General features: G+C 41.2%; 2 protein-coding genes across 2 annotated transcripts; one reads left to right on the top strand and one right to left on the bottom strand.

Annotated features, from left to right (window-relative positions):
- Positions 1 to 1,864: 1,864 nt before the first annotated feature.
- Positions 1,865 to 10,325, top strand: trmt6 (tRNA methyltransferase 6 non-catalytic subunit). Its single transcript, XM_085246569.1, has 12 exons — positions 1,865 to 2,227; positions 2,447 to 2,577; positions 2,770 to 2,879; positions 4,329 to 4,420; positions 4,519 to 4,602; positions 4,692 to 4,816; positions 4,935 to 5,105; positions 5,364 to 5,530; positions 6,714 to 6,799; positions 7,495 to 7,597; positions 7,828 to 7,914; positions 9,736 to 10,325. The coding sequence occupies exons 1-12, from the start codon at positions 2,109 to 2,111 to the stop codon at positions 9,895 to 9,897; spliced, it is 1,437 nt and encodes a 478-aa protein (XP_085102695.1). The 5' UTR covers positions 1,865 to 2,108; the 3' UTR covers positions 9,898 to 10,325.
- Positions 10,326 to 10,370: 45 nt separating this feature from the next.
- On the bottom strand, positions 10,371 to 14,591 carry chgb (chromogranin B). Its single transcript, XM_085246568.1, has 7 exons — positions 14,308 to 14,591; positions 14,068 to 14,114; positions 13,891 to 13,981; positions 12,283 to 13,585; positions 11,985 to 12,084; positions 11,684 to 11,794; positions 10,371 to 10,749 (listed from the first exon to the last, which is right to left on the bottom strand). Exons 1-7 carry the CDS (start codon positions 14,351 to 14,353, stop codon positions 10,669 to 10,671), a joined length of 1,779 nt encoding a protein of 592 aa, XP_085102694.1. The 5' UTR covers positions 14,354 to 14,591; the 3' UTR covers positions 10,371 to 10,668.
- Positions 14,592 to 21,920: the final 7,329 nt, after the last annotated feature.

Below are 21,920 nucleotides of genomic sequence, written 5' to 3'. Positions count from 1 at the left end.
CTCCATCCCTCCCTTTCTTGCATTTCTTGCATCCTTTCTCTAAAACAAGGGTGGGCAATTCCAGTGTCCTGCAGGTTTTAGATCTCACCTTGGGTCAACACACCTGAATCACGTGATTGGTAAATGGCCTGTATTTGTATAGCGCTTTACTAGTCCATAAAGACCCCAAAGCGCTTTACACATCCAGTCATCCACCCATTCACACACACATTCACACACTGGTGATGGCAAGCTACATTGTAGCCACAGCCACCTTGGGGCGCACTGGCATAGGTGAGGCTGCCGGACACTGGCGCCACCGGGCCCTCTGACCACCACCAGTAGGCAACGGGTAAAGTGTCTTGCCCAAGGACACAACGACCGAGACCGGCAACCTTCTGATTACAAGGCGAACACCAAACTCTTGAGCCAAGATCACCCCACATTAGTGATTAGTTCATTACCAGGCCTCTGGATAACTTCAGGACATGTTGAGGAGCTAATTTAACCATTTAAATCAGCCGTGTTGGTTCAAGGACACATCTAAAACCTGCAGGGACACTGGCCCTCGAGACCTGGAGTTGCCCACCCCTGCTCTAAAACCAACTCTCTGCTTGTCCTCCTTAACTACGTCCATCATATCAGAAAGTCTTAGTCCCTACATTCAAAATCCCTACTCTCAGCTCCACAATCCTTCTTTCTCGCCACCTCCGAACATGCCTTCCCCTTCTTCTCCTCCTCGTCCGTCTGCAGCCAACAGTAGTACTAGCACAATGCTGGTCAACAATCACCCCAAATCTTCTCTTGCCTTCAAGCCAGGCCTTTACAGCCACTTCAATATGTTAACCTCAAAACATTTTGCCACAGTTTTAGAAGTACGTTTGGGATTATGTTTATTGGGAAAACCCATTTTTGATTTTTTTTTTTTTTTTTTTAAATCCTGTAGCCAAAACATATCACTGACTTGATGCTGCGTCCACTCTGCTTTACGGTTAAGGTAGTGTCTGTTTGTTTTAAATAAACACCTGAAGGAAGCATCTTAAGCCTTGCAGAGGAATAGATTTGCACAGATCTGGAAAAATCTTTCTACAAGTTTCTACATGCTATTATTAGAACAACAATCAAGTCCTCCACTAATGTGAACAACCACATGGTTGCGTTGGACTGGAAACTGAAATGGGCCTTTAAGTTTGTGGGACGGGGGATTCATGACTTCAGTAAATGTCAAATGTCAGCATATTATTAAAGCAAAAAATTACAATAGTTTTCAGTGTATTTCAGTGATATTTGATTTCTCCCGACTTTATACTGTAATGCTCTAAGCTGATAGTATACAAAAACAGACAGATATTTTGCCAGATTTAACTGGAATTGGCAACAGCTTTATGCAGCATATGTCATTCTGTGTAAACTCAATGTGCTTAACACAAAAGACAAAAATATCTATGTAGTTTTACAACGCATTAAGGCAGTGACAGCAAAATATAACATTTTTTTTAAAAAGATGTTGAGTCTATTTTTAGTCACAGATGTAACTGATCTCCGGTTAGCAGGCAGCTTATTCCAAAAACAGCACCACCGTGATTGTCACAGATAATAAAAAGCATAGATATGACGAGAAGAAGACCTTATTTGCTATAAGTATCATAAAATTCGTCCATGTTGCACATAATGTTCTCTAAAGATTAACACGTTATATATACAGAATATAATTTTGCATTATTGTGTTCCAATGCTTCTTTAAGTCCCGCTATGAAGCCGTTTTCTCGGGAAAGATCACCTTTTCCCCTCCCCGTACCCATGATATCGATTATTCTGAACTCTAAAGTTAAACTTAGCGCACTTCTATTCACTCTATACCCTCCTATTGGCTAGCGAGCTCGTCGATGTCTAACCAGCCAATCACAGGCAAGTAAGTCGAAGCATGGCACCAGCAGCACTCTGCTTTCGTTTAGCCGTCCTGAGAAGCTAGAGAAGTGAAAGCTAACACGTGGAAATATTAATTTGGGATATTTTGCTATTTATGCAGGGTAGTGTAGTGCCTTTTTGAACTGTGCCTTGACAGCGAAGACCCCGAATCATTAGCTGAGAAAAACATTTATCGTTCAGCTGAGCTAGTTAGCTCGTTTATGAGCTTCGTTATGGCGGACAACGGAGACGATGATAATCAGTACAGAATTAAAGAGGGTGACTACGTTGTGTTGAAACGAGGGGAAATCTTCAAAGCTGTGCAGATTCAGCCGAGGAAGTAAGTTGACAGCTTTAAAGGAAAATAGAAGCATTTTAACCACCTTAAATACTTCACTGAATTTGTGCTGATCATAATATTTTTACGAGAAGCACAGACTGAGGATTAGCTCACATAAGATGCTTTTGTGTTCATTTGTTATTTTCAGATCAAAGCATGTGTGCAGTGAGATGTATTATGCAGATTATACTAACAAACTGCTCTTTCTGTCTCTCTTAGAAAGGTGATTTTTGAGAAGCAGTGGATCTTCCTCGATAATGCAGTGGGACAGCTGTACAGCACCACATTTGAAATTTTGTCTGGAGGAAATCTAAAGCCACATGAGCTCAAGGACACTGCAAGCCCCCTTGGTGTGTAACCTGCTGTTAAATCTTAAGTCTTTTTCATATTTTCAGATATACAACTGACTCTTTTATGCTACCAGTTGCATTTGGACTTGTGACGACCACCTTCTATACCCAAATAAATATGTCATAGACTTTCTACCGCCTATAACCTTTTACTTACAGTAGTGTCTTTGTGTGCTTGTTTGTGCCTCCCAGATGCAGTGGAGGCAGGTACAGACAACAGAAACATTGTTGACGATGGCAAATCACAGAAGCTGACCAGGGATGACATTGAGGCTCTTAAAGAGAAAGGTCTGAAGGGTCAGGTACATGTGAAACTTTACAATTTCACATTTAAATGTGTCAGAGTACTGCCTATAGTTGTTATCTTACAGAGTGATGGTAAAAAAATACTTTTTTTTTCATTGCAAATTGGATGGAAAACCAATGTTGACCAGTATCTCTAATTGATGACTTTAATTGAATATATGAAAAATACAGAAGGTAACTCGGTTAATACTGATAATAGTACTTTTGCACCAACAAGGGGATGCCTTAAGAGCTAGGCAGACCTGAAAAACTATCTAAAGCCAATGAACATTATGTGAAAGTCATGTCATAAAGAAATGGGAACAAATCCTGTAACGTCATGACACGGGACCTGAGAGATTCATTTGGCCATTCAGCTGATCCTTTCACTGTTTACTGAAGCCTCATCAGAAATGATCTCAGTGGAACAGCAGCTATTTTTACAGAAGGAAATACTTCCTTAACGAAATCTCACAAGTCCACTTCTAATTTGTGAATGCCAAATTACAGAAGAACTGCACTGAGAATCCATGGCGATAAGTCTCATGGAACGATGAATCCTGATATTCCTAAATAAGAACAGAATAGATCAGGTGAGTGGTACAGCACGGAGTGTTTATGGCCATCTGTAAAAAACAGTGGAGGCTCTGTCATGGTTTGGGACTGCATTTCAGCCAGTAGTGTTGAGGATCTTGGCAAAACTGATGGAATTAGGAACACAGAAAATTACTATCAGATATTGATCCACCATCTATTACCACCTGGAAAACATCTGATTTGCAGCAGCTTCATTTTGATAAGGATCCCAAACATAGTGCCAGTGAAGTAACCTGGATAGAAATGCAAAGAATGGAAGACTATCAGTCATGGCCTGCACCTCAACTTTGTTGGTGTGGGATCATCATGACAGACAAGGGGACAAAGGGCAGTCAAGGTCCAAAGAAAAGCTTTGAATGTCCTTCAAGAAGCCTGGAGAACTGTTCCTGAAGACTACTTAAAGACATTGCAAGAAAGCTGCCTAAGAGAGTTGAGGCTGGTCATTAGAATTGTCGATTTCTGATTTATATATATAGTATTTTCATGTATGCTTGAAGATTTTTCAATAAAGTGCTGCACCTTTTCCCCCATTTTCCTAGCACAATGTAAAGAAATAGGGGGTGGCATAAGACTTTAGCACAGTACACATCTAAATGAGTTACTGCTTTAGAGACTTGTGTAAACAAGCAGTTAAACATATGACATATTTATTTAAAATAGATTTTAGTGGTTGCACATCTTAAATGGGAACCAACAGGCTTGGCGTTGAGTCCCGCATACATGATAGCAAAGTTGTAGGAAAATAAAGAGACAGAACACATTGTGTTTTTGTCTTTTCGTGGGAACATTGTGTTTTTAGGATTTAATTAAATTGCTGTATTCCAACATAAAGTGAGACGAGCGACTGTATGTGTGTTTGGTCATCACAGGACATCATTAAGAAGCTCGTAGATAACCACGCCACTTTCGGAGATAAGACTGAGTATTCCCAGGTTAAATACATCAAGAAGAAGAAGAAAAAGTGAGTCACTTATGATGATACAGCCACAGCCTGTTCTGGACTGTTATTTAACGAGCTGTGTTTTAATTAGTGTTATCGGTTGTTCCCGTCTTTTGCAGGTATGAAAATACGGTGATGATTCTAAAACCGTCCTGTCGCATCCTGGCTATGATGTACCACGGCCGCGAACCAGGGAAGATCTGGTGAGTCAGCACATGAATTATCAGTAAGTGTGTTTTCTTTAAATAGCTGTAAGATGTCTACATGAAACAAATATTTCCATGTGCCGCAGCCACCTGCGGTATGACACACTTGCCCAGATGCTAACTCTGGCGAACATCCACGCTGGCAGTAAGGTGTTGGTGTTTGAGACTTGTGCTGGGCTTGTACTGGGATCCATCATGGAAAGAATGGGAGGCAAGTTTCTTCTTCTCTGTGCAGTTATTAAGGTTTTTTTCTTGTTTGTTTTGTTCTTCTTGCACACATCTTTTCCTTGATCTTTTGAATAAATACTCTTTGCTTCCTCCTCATCCAGGCTACGGATCAGTGATCCAAATGTACCCAGGGGGTGGGCCAGTGCGGGCGGGAGTGGAGAATTTTGGCTTTCCTGCGCATTTTCACGACACGCTGCATGAGTTTCCCATCTGCCACGTCAACGCTCTCTTGGCAGGAACTCTGGACACCAGTGCCAAAGACCCCACTGCTGGTAAAACTCGCCTTTTTTTTTTTTTTTAACAGTCTTTTCAAGATAGTTACACCCCTTTAGTTTCAGATGTAGAAGTATAGCTTCTCTCTTCCGTTTGATCTTCATTTGTTCACGTGAGCATACAGAAAACGTTTAATTCAGTAGTTCAGAAAGTAAAACAATAACCTAAATCTAACTTGACCCGTAAAGTATGTTTCAAGAGACTGAATCATACTTTATGGTGTTCAATGTTACGCTGACAAAGATTTATCATTTCAGAGAATACTCATGAAAAGCAGTTGAACTTGGCTGCAGAGAAGAAGCAAAACCAGCCTGAGGCAGAAGAGCAAGGCACTCCAGAGGAGGAGAGCATGGTGACCAACACTGGTGATGATGCTGGTCAGGACGTGGAGAAAACGGAGAAGGATAAACTCAAAGAAGCCAAGGTGTGTCCAGCGTTCATGCATTTTCCTTTTTCCCCCTCAATCCTCTTAGTTTTGTTGTCATCAGGAACAGGAGCTAGCCTGCTAGTCTCACGTCATAAAAGGAAGCAAACACAGATGCACCATTTAGAGTAAATACTCCCAATTCTTTATGCTGCTATGAAGTTGCTACTCTGACTTCATAGAAGTTGCACAGACAGTCAAATGTGGCTTCCATGTTTTCATGGCAAAGAAGATATGTATGGGTGTGCAGATTTAGCAGTAGTTATCATTAAGCTAGTGAGGTACTCGACATCTAAAGATGATTCATGTCCTAAAAAACAAAAATATACCAGCCTCCTGTCACTTTGGACTCAAAAAAGGAACATGAGTAAATAAGTGCCGGTAAGGTTTTTGAAGGTTGGTGAAGTTAAGTTAGATGACAGTTAGAGTTTCCATCCACAGCACAATATTATGGCACTGCATGCTTGGTTGCGTAAGTTGCATAATAAAAATTCTGTTGGCTGGACAGTATTCCTCTTTGGTGCAGTTAATCAGTACAGATGTGGACACTGTAATCATGCTCGTGTGCAGACTAAAGCAATCATACGGAGACCCTTTGGAGGAGGTGGTCTCAGTTCCAAACTAATTCCAGAGCAGTTTCTTTATGGTGACAACGTGATCCGACCCAACTCGCAAGGGCACACTGCAAGATTGAGTCGTTTCTGTAGCCATGTATGGATTGCATTCTCGGCTGTACTATTAATACATAACATAGATGTGTATTAATACATAAAAGTATGAGGGATGAATTTTCCATGTTATTGTCTCGTTCTCATGTGGTTTGTGGTGGCACCTTTGGTTCACTTGGAGGATTAGCTAAGTGAAAAGAAACTAAAACACACAAAAAAAACTACATGTCTAAATACTCATCTACTAATTCAGACCATAACCAAAAAACAATGGATGTAAAAACACATGAAGTCTTAAAACTATTTAAAAAAACAAACGAACAAGGATGACAGTAGCATTTGTTGACAGGGCCAAAGTTAAAAGGCAGCATAAATAGTATTATTGGACGGGTAATATATCATCACTAAACAACTGGATACAGTCATCAATGATGCTGACACATCATTGATGACTCTCAACAGTACACATACTATCATATGGTTTCCTGACCTCAGGGTTTGTTTGTTTTCTACAGGCTCAAGTGAAAAAGCTGAGACTAGAGGAGAAGCAGAGGAAGCTGGCAGCTACCGCCGCCCTGCTGAAAGGAAGGAATGCCGACGGGTTGGTGTCTGATTTTATTCCTACATCGACATTTCTGTCTCTCATCCCGCTCTTTCTAACATCCACCTCTCTCCGCTCCGGCTCTGCCTTTTTAAAAATTACTCCATATTCAACCAGGTCATTTAAAAAAAAAAGAAAAGAAAAAAAAAAGAAGCAATTACAGTAGATCACAGGGATGAGAAATTTATGGATGATTATAGTGTCATTAACTATCTCCATAAAAGTCATTAGAAATTATTTGTTTCTTCTGAGCACACACATATTGACTATTGTACATTGCCCTTTACGGGGTAAGTAAATTGATTGCTCAGCAGCTTCCTCTCATATAAAGTGAAGAACGCCTTATAGTTGTTTTGTGACTGATGGATAAATTGTTATCAAGGTGACATCTGAGACTGGAATACAAGTGTTGAGCTTGTTTCCCTATTGATTCCCCTCTAAATCACTGCTGCTTTATGATAATCACATTGTCCTAAATCACCCTTTTTGACTCGCTGTCTCGTTCAGCTTTCTGAAATATAGTACGAATGTCTACTACAGGAAGGTAATAAATCCTTGAGTCTTGCGTTAATGTCTTGCATGCAGCATTAGTTACTGAATTGCTGTATTGCCTACCTACGCATTTCCTGTACAGCTGACAGTGTATTTCATACTAGGCTTGTTTGCCTAATCATCTCTCTCTTCTTCACCTGCAGGCTGGTTATATCGAGCCGGTTTCACCCCTGTCCCGTCCTTTTGGGCCTGCTCAAATTCCTCTCACCCTCCAGGCCTTTTGTAGTTTATTCCCAGTATATAGAGGTAAGATCTTCCATGTCCCGTACGGAACAAAGCTAATAAGTGAGATCTCTCATTAGTTGCCACTGTAGTCAGGCTTGTATTGGTTAGACATCCAATGGGGGGGGCTGCCATACCACATGAATGCAATGGGCATTATCACCGCCAAGAGGTTGCTTGAACTTATTAACTTCCTTCATGCCCATGTTGCTAGAAAGAGCAATCTGTCATATTTTCTATGTTGATTTCCGCAGCCTCTCATAGAGTGCTTCAAGAAACTCAAGGAATGTGGCGGCACAGTCAACCTCAGACTCACAGACACCTGGCTGAGACATTACCAGGTAAATATTTGGACTCTGCACTGTGTGTGCTTTCTGTTTTTTTTGCATTTGAAGCTATTCTATAATCAAAGTATAATGAAGGTGGCTCATAGTCAACAAGCAACAGGGAATAATTACTCAAATCAGCACAGCTAACTGCTTTATCACTGTTTAGGTTAACTAGACAATTACCTCTTTTCCATTAGCATCGGCTCTGCTCAACTCGACTCAACTGCTACTTTTTTTTGTTATTATTTTGATTTTTGTGAAGGAATTGCTCTCATGACTAATTAAGTGCTGCCGCTGACTGGATAGTCTGTGGCATACAGAGTTGACATTACACTTTCCCATTGACTCATACCGCTTGGACCCCCAACTGAGCAGGTACTAAAAAAGTAGATGGTAACAATAAAAACCGAGTTTAAAGAAGATTTGGGAGTGTGTCTGTGGGAACTGCTGCCCTCTCATCCAGAAGATTTGTGAGCTCAGATATTGATGTTCAACGTGAGGGCCTGACCCATAGTTTTCATACTAGATCACGTTAAAGGTGTTTAGTGAGCTTGAGTTCAGGCTTCTACGCAGGCCATTGAAGTTTTCCACACTAATCTCATCCAGCCGTACCTTTATGGACTTTGCTTTCTGCACTGGGGCACAATCATGCTGCAACAGAAAAGGGTCATTCCAGCTTTTCCTTTACTGGAACAAAGAGGGGCAGGCCAATCCAGGAAAACAACCCCATGGCATTATTATTATTCTACCACACTTTACAAATTTAACAAAACAGACAGGCAGGGAGCCCAAACCCACCCATCAGACCACCAGATAGCAAAGTGTGATTTGTCACTGTACAGAACACTGCTCCAGAGTCCAGTGTTGGCATCTTTATACCTCTCCGCTGGTATTGTGCTTGGTGATGTGAAGCTCATTTGCTCGGTTATGGAAATCCATGCCCTGGAGCTCCCAGCACACAGTTTTGTGCTGATGTTTATGTCAGAGGAGGTTTGGAACTCCAGGCTTTTTTAACACTGTCTGCCTAAGCAGTCTGTAATGTTACATGGACTTCCACTTTGTGGCTGAATTGCTTTGGTTTGTAAATATTTTCACACTTACAGCCGAACAAGAAATAAATTTCCCAAACTTTTTGCTGCGATAACATCCTGTTACAGTGTCGTGCTCAAATTGATGATAGCAGCGATGTATAAACGTTGAGACCTTTTGAAACACTGTGTAGATGGACCCGATCTTTCACAAATGTCTGTAAATGCAGACTGCATGGCTAGGTGCTTGATTTTTATACACATGTGGACATGGGACACCTTTATTCAAAGATGAAGAGGTGTGGCCCAATATATTTGCCCAAATTAATAATTGTGGATTATTATCTTTCAATTCATTGGTTGTTGTCCCACCAGGATCTATTGCTTAACCATAAGTATTCACAATGTGTAATGACACAATCCAGAAAAGAATCTAATTCTCCGCTTAGAAACTGCAAGCATTGAATTAATTAGAACACGGGGATGTTGCTGATTATCCCTGTTGAAGCTTCTTTTATTTCTAAACACTTTACTTTGGACTAACTTATAAAATCCTTCTACATTTGGGAGCATCACTACATTACATTAATTGCCACTGCTCTTGATAAATTATTAGACTCCCTACTTTTGTTTTTCTTTATTTTGCATTCCTTTTCATTCGTATTGCTTCTTACAGAATTGGATACTAAGCAGCAGCAACTAGATAAATGCATGTTTGCAGACTCTCAGGACCAAAGTGTTATTCACCCTCTAACCATTCTTGCAGAGTTAATGTCTCCTGACTGAGACTCTGTTTGGTCCCTAGGTGTTGCCTGACAGGACACATCCTCTGCTACTAATGAGCGGGGGCGGGGGCTACCTCCTCTCAGGGACGACCGTTGCCACGGACCACTCGAAACCTGCAGGCTCTAAGCAAGCTGAAGAACCAGCGCCAAAGAGACAGAAACTGGAAGACACGGAGGGATAAACAAATACAGAAGCATCAAATCTTTTTAAGGGCACATTCCCAGAGGCCTGTAGGGATTTTTTTTCCTCCTGTGCTGTTGAACTGATTTGACACCATCAGTAGTAAGGGGAGACCGAGTGTCTGGTTTGTATTCATCAGAACACTTTTTCCTGCCGGGTGTGCTCACATCAGTGGAGATGAGGAGTAAATTGTTAGCCAGTTTATAGTTTGTGTGTCGAGAGTAACAGCTTTGGTTGTTTTTGTCCTGAGACAAGTAAAAGTTTTTGTTTTTTTTTATGCTTTCCAGATTCTACGTTATAACTTGCTTTTATTTTATTTTGTTATTCTTGCAGAAATTGCCATTTGTTTTATGAAACAGTTGCTGATGCAGCTTTACTGCGGGCTACATTTCTACCTGCACATTAAAAAGCAGTACTAAAAGAACCAAATGTGTGACCACGTTTTTTCTTCAATAAATAAAGGAGAGATGTTGGTTTGGTCCCAGAATAACTGTTTATTGAGTGCAGTCAGAACAAACTCTGCAGAACACATTTAAGTAATTATGATCTCATATATGTATATATTGTTTTTACATTTCTCTGAATATAAACATCCAAGCCATTCCCATGCTGTTTGATTTGATAACATCAAAATATCACAAAAACGAAAACTCAGCTAAAATGCTTTGGCAAGGCTCCAGGGTTGTTGTTTTTTTTCTTCATTTTAACACTGCAAGCACACTAAACTGGGAGACATACAGTAAAATTGCAACTTTTTTTTTTTGTTTTTCAGTTATGCAGTGTTTTCATGCAACTTGGCTGCAATTTTCTGCAACTCCATATCCATCGCTGCCAGGTTCTGTAGCTCTTTCTCCTGAAAAACACAGATTAACACATTACCAACATTTCCTGCTGGAACAGCATCACATTTGGAATAGAAATCAGGACTGAATGATCATACATTTCCTTCTATTTCCCCCGCCACCCTGTGCCTGCTTCAAATAAAATATTGTAATTGGTCATTTAGGTTAACTAGTCCCTCGTCATGCTTGTAGTTGCATTGCTGAAGAACTAATAAATCATTATGCCATCGCCTCCCTAATTTGTTTTTCTGCTTCAAAGACAGGGAGGTCTCTGTAGGCTCTAGTTCTTTTTTTTTAATGGGTATATTATAACTTTGTTTGCTCTGAGAAGCTGCAGTCATGTGGTTCTTACTGTGATTACTGCAGCACTCATAAAACGCTGGTGCAGGGAGAGCAAAAAAAAAAGAAAGAAGCGCTGTGAGGAAGTCAGCACGCAGATTCAAAGCAAGCCAGACGAGTCGCTGCTCATGAATGCACTGGTTAGATTCTCCTTAATGTTTTGAGGACATGCTCACAAGGGGCGGTTCTTGATGTGCATTTGCACAGATGCGTTGAGCTTTTTGAAGGATAAATCCCAGGATCACGGTGCAGGCTAGAGATGTCCCTAATGAGACGAGCTGCTTTTTCTCCTCGTGAAGCGGTGCGGTGGAGGTGTGTGATGCGCTCCGTGGTTTTACTAGGTCAGCTAAATGTGGTGCAAATAGTTTACAGAAACAGCTGCAGAGTGCAGTGTGGTTTTTTTTATCAGTTTGCGTTTTTTGGATGAACTGACTTTTTGTAATATTAAATTACCTGTTTGTTGTCTGAACCCTTCTGATCATCAGTATAAGTGACAGACGTGATTCCAAGACTAATTTTCAGTCTTCATCAGTGGCATAAAACACTTTTTTTTTGCACTTGTGAATGCAGCCTTTTATAGTTGTTGTTTTTTGTTTTTTTTTGTACCTCCTGTGGTGTAAGTGCTCTCTGCTGTGAGCTCCTCATTGCCTCCTCTTGAGGAGAGTGGTTAGCCAGCTGGTTTATCTTATAGCTCAGCAACTTGGTCAGTTCATCCATCTGAACAGACAAAAAGGGGAAAAAAAACACATTATGTGTCTACAAAAATATACAGTGACTTCAGACTGGGTGAAGTAACATTCTGTTGAAAAATGTCAAAACTAAGCGCTCTTTGATGTAGCACACAGAGCAGTCATATGCATTTGATTATCTTCAGTCAAACGCTGTATTGTCACAACCTCATGCTTACCTTGTTTGAGGTTGCAGTGTGTTCTTCTGAATCCCTTTTAAACCAGGCTGGGTGGTAGAAGCCTCGGTAAATCCAGGGATTGCGCTTCTCAGCAAGATATCTGAAAAATGGTTAGATTTTTACCAACTTCTTCTTATTTATTCGTTTTTTATGGCAGCACATGTTTCATTTGTGAGATTTGGCTTTTATTCTCTGTTCTTACAGTAATCTGCAGTATTTTGTGCTCCAGATTGCAGGCAATGAACCTGCGACACTTAACAGTAGAAGTCGTTTGATGTGAAAAAAATATTTGAAGTACCTCAAAGCTGCGTCTCTGTCCTTTGCCGCCTCCGCGTCTTCTTCTGTGAGCTCCTCATCTCGTTTGTGTTTCTTTTGGTGGTACCTGCCGGGTCTCCAGTTTCTCTTCTCTTTTCCACTATCAAAATCCCAGTATTCTTGGCTGCGTTCTTCATCCGGTTCATCCCTAGCTTCATCTGACAGCTCTTCATCCCGTTTGTGTCTCCTCTGGTGGTACCTGCCGGGCCTCCAGTTCCTCCTCTCTCTTCCAGTGTCAAAATCCCAGTCTTCTTGGCTGCGTTCATCATCCGGTTCGTCCCTAGTTTCATCTGACAGCTCCTCATCTCGTTTGTGTCTCCTCTGGTGGTACCTGCCAGGCCTCCAGTTCCTCCTCTCTCTTCCAGTGTCAAAATCCCAGTCTTCTTGGCTGCGTTCATCATCCGGTTCGTCCCTAACTTCATCTGACAGCTCCTCATCTCGTTTGTGTCTCCTCTGGTGGTACCTGCCAGGCCGCCATTCTCTCTTCTCCCTTCCAGTGTCAAAATCCCAGTCTTCCTGACTGCGTTCTTCTTCTGGCTCCTCTTTGGCTTCTTCTGACAGCTCTTCATCTCGTTTGTGTCTCCTCTGGTGGTACCTGCCAGGTCTCCAGTTCCTCTTATCTCTTCCGGCATCAAAATCCCAGTACTCCTGGCTACGTTCTCCATCTTCCTCGCCCTCTGATGGCTCATTGCTGCGTTTGTGGGGTGTTTTCTTGTGATGATAGCGATGTGTAGGTTTCCAAATGCGTTTGTATCTCTCCTCCTCATTCTCATCCCCGTGCCTTTTGTCTGCTTCCCAGTGCTCTTGGCTACGGTCCTCATCTACCTCGTTTTCTCCTAGAGGTTCCTCATCTCGTTTGTGTTTTCTTTGGTGGTATCTTCCAGGCCTCCAGTTCCTCTTCTCTCTGTCTTCATCTTCCTCTTCCTCATCGTCTGACCTCTTTTCATCTACTCCCCAACTCTCTTGGCTGCGCTCGCCATCCTCTTCTTCCTCTCCTCGTTTGTGCCTTCTTTGGTGGAATCTTCCAGGCCTCCAGCTGCTCCTCTTCTCCCGTTCTTCTTCCACATCGTTCTCATGTCTCTTGTCCTTCTCATCACCCAGACTCCAGGATTCTTGGCTGCGCTCATCTTCTGGGTTTTCTCTTTTTTCTTCCACAGACTTCAGGAGTTCCTCGATGTCTTTCACATCTGCTGCCTTTGCCACTGGCTCTGCGTGAACTTTGACTATCTCTTCATGAGTTACTGAGCCATCCCCACTCTTCTTGTCCAACGGGGCATGTATAATACCTGTGACAGAGCAAAAGAAATATTATAAACAATCCACACAGGTGCAAGTTATGATGGATTTGTAGAGGAATTTTAACCTTTAGATCAAAAGAATAATGATCTGAGGAAATCAGCACTACTTTTTTTTAGAGAAGTCATGTGAAAACTATGATCATTTTTAATGTAATGCTGCCTGATTTTATACCTGCTCAAAGCTTTGAGCTTCTCACTTGCGCTCTGAGTGCTGTTTTACCCGTCTGAAGGTTAAAAAAAATAATAATAATAACAATCCTGGAATTATCCAACCGATCATTTGTGCCACAGACCTGCTTGGATGATGTCTTTGCATTGCTGATCGACCTGAGAGTCCGGTTTGGAGAGAGCTTTGGACAGAACTTCAACCAAACATCGTGTTACCTGGAAAAATCAAATGAGCTAAATAACAATATAGATCTTTGCACAGAAAATGCTTTGATTAAAAAGCAACGAATCGAAAAACATACCACATCCTCTCTCTGCTCTTCTTTACCAACTGGAAGCGCAAGATTTCCTGCATTGGAATAATTAAAAAAAATGTATCTGTGTTAAACATATAGGTTGATAAGCGAATAGTTTGCTTGTAGCGAATCTGAGGAATCGATGGCGTCTCTGTCCATGGTCCTGAAGAAACTTATTGCACAGCACTCAACAAAAAAGGGGGTGAAAAAACAGAATAAAAAGAAAGGCATAACTCTTTCACCTACCTGTCAACAGAGCCGTAACCGCCAGCACGACTGGAACAAGTCTCATCGTGACGAGCTGACGGGTAAATCCGGGAAAACGTGACAAAGCTGGAGCTCTCGTCCCTCCGCGGCGGCAGGAGAGAGCTGCGCTGACTGTGCGCCTGCTGCTCTGAGTGTTGCAGCAGAGGAGCGCCTTAAATAAAGAGAGGAGTGGGCTGGAGGGGCGTGGGAGGAACAACCTTAGGCTCAGTTAATGTCATGACTCATTAGACCTGCAAAGAGAGCGACTTGATGGGAATTTCGACATTTTGTGGGAAGCCAAATTGTAATCCGGTTATTGTCGCGGTGCGTTCAGGTGACACGTTAGGTTAAAGAGGCGCTGGCATTAAGAGTTCATGCGGCGTGTTTGTCCTGCTGGTACGGCGGGTGGACACGACACGACCCCGAAGATGTTATGCAACGTGATACCTTACAAGACTACTTTGAAAGTGTCGTTTTCGATGTTCCCAGAGAAGTTTCTGTTTGCTGCTGGTGCTTGTGTCCTCCTTAGAAAAATAGTTATGTTTATTTCAGGTTATGCCTGGTGGCTAATTCCCTTAAAATATCAGTTGTCTCTGCGGTTTCCGGTTGTAGTTATATAATTCCTCCCTTATATTTGCCCAAACGGCTTGGGTGTGCGCGCTAAAGAAAGTCAGAACTGTACCCAAATTTCCCCAGTGATTCATCCACCTTTGAGCGAGCACCATCCACTTTCCCTTGGGAGCCAGTGGGCTTCAGCACTAGCAGAGGAAAACTAATGGAGATCTGCATCATTAGTTGTTGTGGTTAATCCTGACTGGTGCGCATATAAGAAGAAATCAAAAGAAAAAAAGACTGTGTAGAGGTGTTTTTATTGTTACTGATATTGTTATTGTTGCCTTTTTTCATTGTGCAGTGATCTTTCTGGTGCAGTGTGGGCCTGATCAGGTGTGTAATCCCGCTGTCATAGAGAAACACGAACATTTACCCACTGCAATGTACAAAGTACAATTGTGGGTGTGTGTAAGTGTAGAGATTTTCTTTCCATTCCCAACTTTGTGGGAAACTAGGCTGTGCATAAACAGTGCCAGGATCTGTGAGTGCTGCTGTCTTTATGACAAACACTGGATTGGAATGAGCTGACACATGCAGCGACAGAGCTCAGACGTAGTAAGCTGGCCTCAGCATGGCTAAGGACATTAAAACTGACAAGTCCTGGCATCTTCTTTTTGGCACTTTGCATCATTTTCACTTCCCTGTACAGCAGTTTGTTCTCTCTTTGTCTACAGTGCAATCAGACGCAGGAAAAAGAAGGGAAAAAACAACAACAAATCAAATTAAAAAGTGAACTGAGAATTTTGACAATATAGAATGCTTAAAACTTAAAGTGGTTCCATCTCGGATGTTTTTAGATAAGTATTTTTTACATACGATGAGAAGCACTGACCTTTAAATGCCACAAAATACATTCGAATTCAATCATGTCTTGGAAAGCATAAGTCCAGAAACTGCAACCGCTGCAAGCAAAATTGGAATATTGCTTACCACAAATCTGAACTCTTGTCTGTGCTTGTCATCCCTACATGACTGGTTATTGACATCTCTATTTGTTACTGCACAGAGCCTCCTTTGGGGTGACTGAATTAATTACTGTTCAGAACATAAAACAGTAATGCCAGATGGTGTATTGCACACACAAGCAATACACACTGATTCTGTGGCGTGAAATATAGGAGGACCATTTTCAAGTGTGTATGCTTTGTGTTCAGTGAACAGCAGTAGGGTAGAAGAGCTCTGCAGTTTCCTCTATTGTCTCTGGGGAGGAAGTTATGTCTGAGGCTCAATATTCCACAGTGAGCCATGCAGTCAGTAGATATCAAAAGCACTGAGCCACTGAATTATACAAGTCCTGTGGCCTGAACAATGTGTGTGTGTGTGTGTGTCCGTAAATGTGTGCTCATTCATTCACATGTGCTTCTGTATATGTGATTTTTGTGGCTTTGCCGCTTTTGCTCCAGGCCCGATTAATATTTCAGTGAGCCACGAAGATATACTGTAGGAGCTTACAGGGGATTTCAGAGGAGAAGCCAGAGTGCTCTGCTGGTCTCTCAGAGCACGACTCAGATTGGCTCGTCTGCAGCAACACCACCTCTTTCATCATCTCCATTTACATGAATGAACAAAAGGCAAAGTGGCTCATGATGAACACAATGCAGTGGGCCGCATGAAAGCCTCGACCGCGCTTTGATCTTTGGTGGGGACAAGCTTTGTGTTTGGCTCAAACCTACTGTGTGACTTTGATGATAGTCCAAGAACAATAGGGGAGTCTGTGTACAGTCACTTTTGGTCAAATACACGTGCGTTTGTTAATATTCTATGATCAATGCACCATTGTTTTCTGATATTTTGTTGTGAAGGAGTAGCTTCTTATTAGTATATAGGCACAGTCTGATGTACTAAAGACTAAAGGTTCTCACTAATTAGCACCCATCCATTTTTAACATCTATCACAGCACAATTGACCATAAATAGTTTCTCTTTGTTCCAAAAGGAATATATCTTGTCTGCTGCTGTATGAGGCCCCGAAGCATTTTAGAGGACTCTGGAAATTGTGTGTTTTGTTTTGTTTATTCAGTAATTACAGCATTGTGTGTGTGGGTGGGTGGGGATTATTAAGATTGACTGTTGTACTGACAGAAGATGGCGCTAAAAATGTTTTTAAAGCTTTAAGTACTTATTTCTTAAATCCAGCTTCACAGACAGTTTTACATCTACATCCAGGTGTAAATTAGCCTTTATACATGTAGCGTTTAATGTCACCTTTCATGCCTCTCTCAGGGTGAACTGTAAAAACTTTGGTAATGCCTGATGCAAAAAATATGCCACATCCATCAGCAAGAACTGGATTTGTAGTAGGTTCTGGTTCCAAATCTCAGGCAAGCTCCCAAATTATGTTAGAGCACCTAAATCAATTGTTTAAAAGAACTGTAAGCATTTTAAATGCAAGTTAATTTTTTTTTAAAGTCTCACAATACTAAACCTCTCTCCCAAATTCTTATTTATCAAAACACACTGCCAAAACAAACTACCTAAACCAAGAGTGAAAAAAGGCCTTGAATCAACCAGAAAAGTGGGTCATTGTGTTTTCTACCAAGCTAATATTAATCAACCAAACTGGTGAAACAAAAACTAAAAACAGTGTGTTTCTAACTCTAAGCTTAATCAATTAATCATGAAAGAAAACTGTATTCTTCTATATTTTATGGGGGTTGGTGAAAGATGGAGAGCCCCTCCACCTCCTTTGACTTTATATGTGGTATCGCTCAAATGCCATTTCTTCAGCTATAACATTGTTTGTGCTAATTATCCTCATCACAGTTTAGGATTCAGAGCAGGATCCACACTGTGATGGGAAAAAAAAGTCTGGACCACTTGTGGCTCCTGGTGTTTCTGTTGCTAGATATTCAACAAACAAGACCAAGCAGACCATTGGGTAAAGACGATAGAAACGAATAAGCTGTAAAGAATGAAAATGAAGCTCCAAATGACCCATGAAGGTGTCATTACAGAACAGCTTGGTTGTTTATGCACTCATCAGGCTGTGCCATATCTCCCTTTATCCAGATCTGTAATGCTATTAGCACCTTCATTGTGGCATCAGGGTGCTTTCTCAATACAGCACTCAATGGGGTCCAAAAGGCTTTTGCAAGGATAAAATGGCCTATAAAGAGGATTTAGCTCTGATTAATTGTTTAATTCAGGATCTAGATTATCCTAATTAGCAGCCATGCAGGTGAAGGCTTAATTTTATAATATAATATGATAATACTTTACTGGATGTACCTCACTTATTGTTCAGCTTCAGCAACATTTTCATAACAGAATTCAGCTCCTTAATTAAATATCAGAGAGATAACCTGAGGCCAACGACAGAGAATGAATGGGGCTGAATGCCCCACTGAACCTGAAGGCACTCTTTCAGTGTTTGTCTGACTGTGAGCTGCAGACTTGTAGAACTGGGTACTGTGACTGAGCTCTTCTGACACCACCCATGAGTCATTTTTTATTAATGCAGATGGTTTTAGGGTTTTTTTTAAAATTTTATTTTAGTAAAGGTGAAGATTCTAACGAAGTCTTCAAGGAGAAAAGAATACCAAGTGCTACTTAAACGAGAATAAATATGAATAAAGTGAATATGGGATTTTCAGGGTTTTCAAGAATAAAGGTCACTGAGCCTTTACACTACACGGTGAGGACACTGTGTGTTTGCATTATAGCACTGTTATACATCCATATCATCATTTTGACTGCATAACCCACCTCCAGTGAAAACTCATTCATCCAAAATGCTTGTGCGTTTCCTGCTGAATAACATTAAGAGTACTTATTATGGTAGCACAGGACCGGCTCATTTTAATGTGGTTACATAGCTGTTTGCCAAAATGTGCTAATGAAGTATAGTTATTGAGGAGATAGCATCATCGCTACACTCAGCTAAGAGAGCAAAATATCTCAAACTGTACAAGGAAGGCTTGAGCAGACTGTCGAGTTGGTTGCAAGAGCTAATGAAAGTTTTTATGTGGACCCTGCTGCTGACAGCATGGCACTCAAGTCTGGCAGCAAAATAAAAAGAACTCTATTGAGAACTTATGGTGCTGCAATTGTAGCGGGAAAAAAGGCCAATAAACTAACCAAATCAAGCCAAGATCCATGCAAAGTCCAGTTCAACTAATGAGTTTAATATTCAATCCAGTCAGTTTATACTGAAAGAAAAGGATGGTATAAAAGAGTTTGACCTCTCTCTAGTTTTAATTACTGTGCAACAAGGTTGAATATTTGTCCTTGATTCTTGTTTTAATTTTATTTTAAATCATCTAGTGTTGTTTTTCGGCAGTCTCTAATAGAGACATGTACAGTGGGGCAAAAAAGTATTTAGTCAGCCACCGATTGTGCAAGTTCCCCCACTTAAAATGATGACAGAGGTCAGTAATTTGCACCAGAGGTACACTTCAACTGTGAGAGACAGAATGTGAAAAAAAAATCCATGAATTCACATGGTAGGATTTGTAAAGAATTTATTCATAAATCAGGGTGGAAAATAAGTATTTGGTCACCTCAAACAAGGAAAATCTCTGGCTCTCACAGACCTGTAACGTCTTCTGTAAGAAGCTTTTCTGTCCCCCACTCGTTACCTGTATGAATGGCACCTGTTTGAACTCATCATCTGTATAAAAGACACCTGTCCACAGCCTCAAACAGTCTGACTCCAAACTCCGCCATGGCCAAGACCAAAGAGCTTTCGAAGGACACCAGGAAAAGTATTGTAGACCTGCACCAGACTGGGAAGAGTGAATCTACAATAGGCAAGCAGCTTGGTGTGAAAAAATCAACTGTGGGAGCAATCATCAGAAAATGGAAGACATACAAGACCACTGATAATCTCCCTCGATCTGGGGCTCCACGCAAGATCTCATCCCGTGGGGTCAAAATGATCATGAGAACGGTGAGCAAAGATCCCAGAACCACACGGGGGGACCTGGTGAATGACCTGCAGAGAGCTGGGACCAAAGTAACAAAGGTCACCATCAGTAACACACTACAACGGCAGGGAATCTAATCCCGCAGTGCCAGACGTGTTCCGCTGCTGAAGCCAGTGCATGTCCAGGCCCGTCTGAAGTTTGCCAGAGAGCACATGGATGATACAGCAGAGGATTGGGAGAATGTCATGTGGTCAGATGAAACCAAAGTAGAACTTTTTGGTATAAACTCAACTCGTCGTGTTTGGAGGAAGAAGAATACTGAGTTGCATCCCAAGAACACCATACCTACTGTGAAGCATGGGGGTGGAAACATCATGCTATGGGGCTGTTTTTCTGCCAAGGGGACAGGACGACTGATCCGTGTTAAGGACAGAATGAATGGGGCCATGTATCGTGAGATTTTGAGCCAAAACCTCCTTCCATCAGTGAGAACTTTGAAGATGAAACGAGGCTGGGTCTTCCAACATGACAATGATCCAAAACACACCGCCCGGGCAACAAAGGAGTGGCTCCGTAAGAAGCATTTGAAAGTCCTGGAGTGGCCTAGCCAGTCTCCAGACCTCAACCCCATAGAAAATCTGTGGTGGGAGTTGAAAGTCCGTGTTGCTCGGCGACAGCCCCAAAACATCACTGCTCTCGAGAAGATCTGCATGGAGGAATGGGCAAAAATACCAGCTACTGTGTGTGCAAACCTGGTAAAGACCTATAGTAAACGTTTGACCTCTGTTATTGCCAACAAAGGTTATGTTACAAAGTATTGAGTTGTATTTTTGTTATTGACCAAATACTTATTTTCCACCCTGATTTACGAATAAATTCTTTACAAATCCTACCATGTGGATTCATGGATTTTTTTTTTTTTCACATTCTGTCTCTCACAGTTGAAGTGTACCTCTGGTGCAAATTACTGACCTCTGTCATCATTTTAAGTGGGGGAACTTGCACAATCGGTGGCTGACTAAATACTTTTTTGCCCCACTGTATTTGGCGAGAGTGTTGAAAAGTAAACAATCCCAGTATATGTTTTTGTTTGCTAAATTTTTCATTAATGTCAATGCTGATTAAGCATTCAGATGACTGCTATATTTCCTGAGGTCTTTCAGCTGATCGATTCAATTTTGAAATAACAAACAACAGTAGTAACAACCCCTCTGCCACTTCCCCAGAAACTGCATAATCTAGTTTTAGCTTCTGTGAAATTTGTCAAAAACACTTTTGCATCACTCTGCTCAGACAATTTATGTCCACTATTACTCGCCATATATATTTATTTACCCCTAAAACATAACAAATGTTGACTGCTACACATCTCAGCAGAATTACAACCTTTTGGACTGAACCTCTGCAGTGAATGAACATTTAATGTGGTCCTGCTGCATATGTTCTCCTCTCCTGGGTTTAAATAATGAGTATTGATTTTTTTATGTTAATGTGGCTATCACATAAATCAAATCAATAACTGTGATGAAGAGACACAGACAAATGTTCCATCAAAATAGTGATTAAAGCGTAAGTCCAAGCTGACGCTGAGGCAGTGTAGCATCGATGCATGTGTTTGTATTTTATCAGACCACATTTTCTTCCTAAGAGAGATTTAAAAGAGCACTCAAGTTTTTCCATTATTTCCCCCTCGTTTTCTCTCGTCGCTGCTTTTTCTTGCTGGCTTGCTGTAGTTTCTGCCTTTGTTGTCTCATAATACCACGTCAATATGGCACATGAAAGAGCTCACAAGAGGGACGACAGCTTCACAGTCTAAGTCCGTTTGTTCTTCATAGGAGAAGCAAATAAAAGCTGAAAACACTTCTTTTTTTTCTTCTTTTTCTTCTTTTTTTTAAATAAAAGAAAATGGGAATGGTGTTAGCTTGGCAATACATGAAAAAATCACATTTTATAGCTTCACTAAAGTTCCTGCACAGGAATGCTTGTGTCTTTTTGACTTTGAGAGACTTTTTAAAATAAAAACACAAAATACAAACTAGCTTTTCCATGTCATTGATTTTTGTCCCTACTACTTGCAGCTGAGGAAAGGCAGATAAGACACAGTGTACTGTAGAACTACAATTTACACAATGGTTA

Source organism: Mchenga conophoros, linkage group LG15, assembly GCF_057382185.1.
Source record: "Mchenga conophoros isolate Kocher_MC1m ecotype Shallow Benthic linkage group LG15, M_conophoros_male_GT1.1, whole genome shotgun sequence".
NCBI classification, from domain to species: Eukaryota; Metazoa; Chordata; class Actinopteri; order Cichliformes; family Cichlidae; genus Mchenga; species Mchenga conophoros.
This window is presented reverse-complemented; position numbering and strand designations above follow the sequence as displayed.

What these genes read in the sequence shown, in the direction of transcription:
- trmt6 (XM_085246569.1), top strand. Translation starts at nt 2,109, where the DNA reads ATGAGCTTCGTTATGGCGGACAACGGAGACGATGATAATCAGTACAGA. An exon ending in CATCATGGAAAGAATGGGAG is followed by an intron (nt 4,817 to 4,934) that starts GCAAGTTTCTTC and finishes CTCCTCATCCAG; the next exon opens with GCTACGGATCAGTGATCCAA. An exon ending in CCTGGCTGAGACATTACCAG is followed by an intron (nt 7,915 to 9,735) that starts GTAAATATTTGG and finishes TTTGGTCCCTAG; the next exon opens with GTGTTGCCTGACAGGACACA.
- chgb (XM_085246568.1), bottom strand. Translation starts at nt 14,353, where the DNA reads ATGAGACTTGTTCCAGTCGTGCTGGCGGTTACGGCTCTGTTGACAG. An exon ending in CAAAGACATCATCCAAGCAG is followed by an intron (nt 13,586 to 13,890) that starts GTCTGTGGCACA and finishes GCTCTGTCACAG; the next exon opens with GTATTATACATGCCCCGTTG. An exon ending in GAGCACTTACACCACAGGAG is followed by an intron (nt 10,750 to 11,683) that starts GTACAAAAAAAA and finishes TGTGTTTTTCAG; the next exon opens with GAGAAAGAGCTACAGAACCT.